Consider the following 4,596-nt stretch of genomic DNA (forward strand, 5'->3'; position numbering starts at 1 on the left):
TGTCATCCGTAGAGCTTTTTTTTTCATTGCGGCTTCTGTCAACGAGCGTCACGCGACAGAAGCTACTCAGTTTGCAAATCGGATCAAAAATCACTTCTGGTAGCTCTAGTTCCTGAAATGCAAAAATGCGTTCCATTTTAATGAGCTGCCTTCGAGACCTTAATTCTGCTGCAAGATTTGTAACGTCCTTACCTTGTTGCCAGCAGATTCCCTTAGGTCGTGTGCGGCTGCGTTGTCCGCTGAAGGGCAGATGAGCGTTGGACGAGAAAGTGCTTCTTTTAAACACCCAATGGTCAAACATTAGAGGACACTTATGTACGATGTAAAATAATGTGTACGGGGCTAGTTTAATTTAAACAAAAGGGTGAAGGCCACGAGATTCTTCTACTCCGTCCTCTCCTCGGTGGAATAGGGCAATTAGAAAAAGTCGGGTTAAAAGAATAGTCGCATGGCAAACATGCTTGCAAGCCAGTGTTGCTTACTGAAAGCGGCCATTGAAAATGGATAAGAATCTACCACAAAACATTTGGAAACAAGTTCCCAATGACCAGAGGAAAATGTGAGCGTCTCGGTGCTGCCACCGCTGCTGTGGATAACAAAACCATTGCAGGCAAGATGAACTTGTTGGCTAACATTGTGGTTGTGGCAATTGTGCACCATGTCCGGTCACCAGCTGTCCGACTTACTAGGGTGAAGCAACTCTTGAGTGTGTGGATCTGAAGTTGATTTATCTATTCCATCATAACTGCCGACGTCTTGTTTACCAACGTTGGGGATGTACACATCTCTACTTGCGTATATAGCCGTGGACCTGTTGGGTAGTGCAATCCATCTAAAAATGACGGCTAATTGATTGACCATGAGCAACTGTCAACCTGAGCGTGGAGTTAAATGTCAGGTGGGTTGCACACTGTGACATTCGGCCTGCCCATCAACAGTGGCTGCATATTCTTCGCAGGAGGAGAAAGTGACAGCGTGCTTTGTAGTAGCCTCCGGGGACAGGAGTACACCTTGCCAACTTGATATCAGTGGTACGTTGTAGATGTGGCCGTTGCACAAATTCGCCTTTTCCATCTGAGGAAGTGGTTTACCATTATCGCCCTTCCAGCTGATTATTTCAACCTTTTTCTCTAAGTAGGAAAAGTGATTTCATATGCTTTGGATGCAGTAAAGCAGTAAGAAATGATAACATTTCCAGTTGTGGGTATTCCTAACATCCTGCAGTAATGCCCTTGATGCCAAGATCCAATAAGCACATTTCTTGTCCCAAGTTTGAATTGATATTTCCCATAACACTGTGAATAAAAGTAAGAACAGCTGCTATTGTTCCTTTTCCTTCGAGCTTGACTGTAGAAGGATAATCTGTAAGAGGCCTACCTAGTGGCATTATTTATGGGGACAGAGCTAAAGGAATTTTTAGAACGCTTGCAGGTGTCAATCGGTAGCCTCCTGCGGACAGAAAATCTTACAAACGATAAAATGAATGAGCAGAATTTATCTAAAAGCGCTGCAGTGTCCGAAAACATTAGCATAATTTACCTGGACTGCTTTGAGAAGGAGGCAGCCTTTTTAAATCCGCAGTCGATAAGACGTGCTGGAAGGAGATTGCGTGTACAATTTGGTCGGCCAAGTCGGGTGATGCAGCGGGCCATGCAGTGGAGGAACCCTCTACTGTCACTAAGGCCTTCAAAGATGACCGTGGTGAGTGATACACACTCATTTATGCGGTTTTTGTTTTGGGGTTGCTCAAGCAATAAGTCAGATGTCTTGCATGTATTCGACGTTATTCTAAAACGTTAAGCGAGTCTTCTCCTTGTCACCGTATCCTTCAGACGCACGTAGTCATGTCAACAGGTGCACCGCCTTCTCATACAATCGACACACCAGGAGACCGACTGGGAATACCGATGATTGTGCTCCTGTGATATTGTCAAAATTCACTCTGGCATTGACTCCGTAGGCATAATCGACCACGGCTTTCATCATGCTGAATAATTTTGCGACTATCCAACCAATGAAAAACCTTCCTCATGCGAAATCGTTTACATTCAATGCGGTTCTTTCACCACCGCAGAATTTGTCCCTAATAAGGGGAAATCGGGTGCGTACGACATGGCGATGGGTGGGATTTTCGTGGCCTTCTTTCGCCTAAAAGCAATAGTTCGAAGGTCGAATATCTCACTCACGACCACTACGATATCCACGGATTTTGTTCATTGATGCAGATGATTGACACAGACGACAGGAATGGAAGGTGCTTCGACATTGGTAGATGTTCTTTCTCCCAAAAATTACGTTTTGTTTTAGTGGGATTGAATAGGATACACATTCTTGTTGGTGTGCATAAAATGTGTGAATCTTAACTACGTGGATGCATCTGGCATCTACTGCCTATTATGCGACAACTTCACCTGGCCGTACTTCCTGTTCCAAGGACCTGAAATTATGGTTGGAGGAGAAAGAACAACTCACTATTTATATTTTAATCCCACATTTTTAACGCACTATTTATCCAAATATTTACAATGCATAGGTTTCGTGTTTGTTCCTCTTACTCTCTTCGTCCTTTTCCCTCTCCCATCTGCTTTTTCTTTGTGCTCCTGCTATGCTTAATTCTACCCACTTCTGTTCCGTCTGGCAGACAAATTTAAAACCACGCATGTAATTGTGTAGGTTAAAAGAACGTGCGACTTAATAAATGCGAGAGGTTGCATCCCCACGCAACACCATGTTTCATGTCATCAGCCTTCCGATTAACCCAATTCAAGACGAAGACTGACGACGACAATTCTGTTTCATCCAAGTTGAAGATATACAAAGGATATTCGGCCATATTGACGCTCAAGAGGCATCATTTAGGCTTTCGAGAAGTGCTTAAGCAAAACAGAGCCTTATCTTGTAGCAATTTTTGCCATCAGGGAATTTAGACGATAGAAAACTTTTGTCTCTTGCCTTTTAAAAGCTTCTAATGCCTGTTGGACATATCTTTAGGAGCGACCTTGCCTATGTGCAATTTTACAAATACCCAAATTTATAACGTAGGATTCATTTTCGTGCGCTTTGGTAACGGCCATTTGGAGGAGAATTTGTGCATTTCGTTCTTATGAAAACATCAATCGAATTAACTGACTTCGAGAAGGTCTGTCTTGGGTCAGAGCACGGCCAGTATTGCCGTGAAGGGTTGCGAGACATGTGAGCATGTCATAGGGGGTAAGCAAAGCGGTAGATTCGTATGTCCTACTCACAGTAGCAGTGTTTCAAATGAAAAATATTCTTTCTGCTATCCTTGCTTGCGTCATTCGTCTTGGTACCATCTGTTCCAATAGTGACTCAACATTTAAAATTACGTAAAATCAGTAAAGCCAGGAAAAAATTGCATTGAAATGAGGCTAGCGCTTTGGCCTAAGGTGGATGGTGGGTGTGACAGCTGTGTTAACAGTACATTGAATACGTGGGTGCTAATGTACTAACCCGGGATGCTAAGGGACTATAGTAACTTTGCGAATATCATATAAACAATATTAGTGTCTTAGACTCTAGAAGTACTTTTAATGAATACATAGTGCTGATTCCACGATGGAAATTTTATCTTTTCTACCACAAGAAGGAAATTCACATGCGGTGACTTCTTACACTGCCTGCAATATTTACCTGCGATGACGAAGCACGGAGTGATTTCAAGCCCAGGTGAATTGGTTGTCAGGAGATGTGGAGGCATGCGCTTTACTGCACTTCTTCCAACGGAAGCTCTGGATTCTCACTCGCGAGCAACATTGCTTCCTGTGCAAAATGGATGTGCTGGGATATGTGGGGGTAGTAAGGAGCACGATTGCATTTCTGCCTCCGCCTATATTCTGGCATTCAAACACATTCCCATAAATTTCTCACTCTTGGCCCAATATTCAATTCGGTAAGTGCTTTGGAAGATTAAATTGGTCCATCACTACAAGTATACTGGCTGGAGGTAGAGGAATTAACACATTGATGATTTCGCGTGAGCCTATTTTCTCGGTTTAATTCAAGGCTGGTTGAAATGCGGTAGCCATTTTTAAGCGCTATTTTCTGTACTAGTTTCCACCAGCCCTGTAAATTTCGGAAACTAAACAATAATGACATCGTCCATAGAATTCATAGCCTCGCTACCTGTTTATTCATGAAGAGTTCGCTGAAAGGACTCGAGATTTCCCCTCCTTCTTTGTTTAAATCTATCCAAGTCTTCCATACACCATCACGCACTACATTTAAGTCAATCGGGGATCAGAGCTTTTCAGTATCAGTAAAGATGACACCTCGAAATACATTCAGCTGCCCAGCTCGTGTTTTTTTTATCCCTATTGCTCGCATTTTGTGTGCCTCTGAGTTATCGAACAGTACCTTACTGAAGAATGTCATCCATTTCAACGTGAGGCGAGGTATGCATTTCCTTCGCTTAGCACAGTTTGCGTTTAAGTAGATTAGCCTTAGACGTGGACTGTAGTGTGACTTTTATCGAAGAGTTCAGAAGAGGTATTTGTATGCCTGCACGATTAAGACTCCATGTGGGCTCTGGATGGCAGCAGTCGCTTGAGGTAGTACTAATCAGGAATAAGACACACT

The 4,596-nt window shown here is 43.1% G+C and overlaps 2 protein-coding genes across 2 annotated transcripts in view; both read left to right on the top strand. All coding sequences in view use genetic code 11, as the record gives it.

Moving 5' to 3' along the window:
• Positions 1-543: 543 nt before the first annotated feature.
• On the top strand, positions 544-1,960 carry EGR_10210 (hypothetical protein; the record flags this gene model as incomplete). The annotated part of the gene is made up of 4 exons (XM_024499459.1): positions 544-690; positions 959-1,031; positions 1,582-1,701; positions 1,833-1,960. 4 exons carry the CDS (start codon positions 544-546, stop codon positions 1,958-1,960), a joined length of 468 nt encoding a protein of 155 aa, XP_024346124.1.
• Positions 1,961-2,445: 485 nt separating this feature from the next.
• The window catches only part of EGR_10211 (hypothetical protein), a gene marked incomplete at both ends in the record, with an annotated part of 6,301 nt that continues 4,150 nt past the window's right edge, over positions 2,446-4,596 (top strand). Inside the window, 2 exons of the mRNA XM_024499460.1 lie at positions 2,446-2,533; positions 4,215-4,412. Coding sequence (XP_024346125.1) covers positions 2,446-2,533; positions 4,215-4,412 — 286 coding nt within the window. The remainder of the gene's footprint in view (positions 2,534-4,214; positions 4,413-4,596) is intronic.

The sequence above is a fragment of the Echinococcus granulosus genome (genome assembly GCF_000524195.1).
Source record: "Echinococcus granulosus chromosome Unknown EG_S00199, whole genome shotgun sequence".
Lineage (NCBI taxonomy): Eukaryota > Metazoa > Platyhelminthes > Cestoda > Cyclophyllidea > Taeniidae > Echinococcus > Echinococcus granulosus.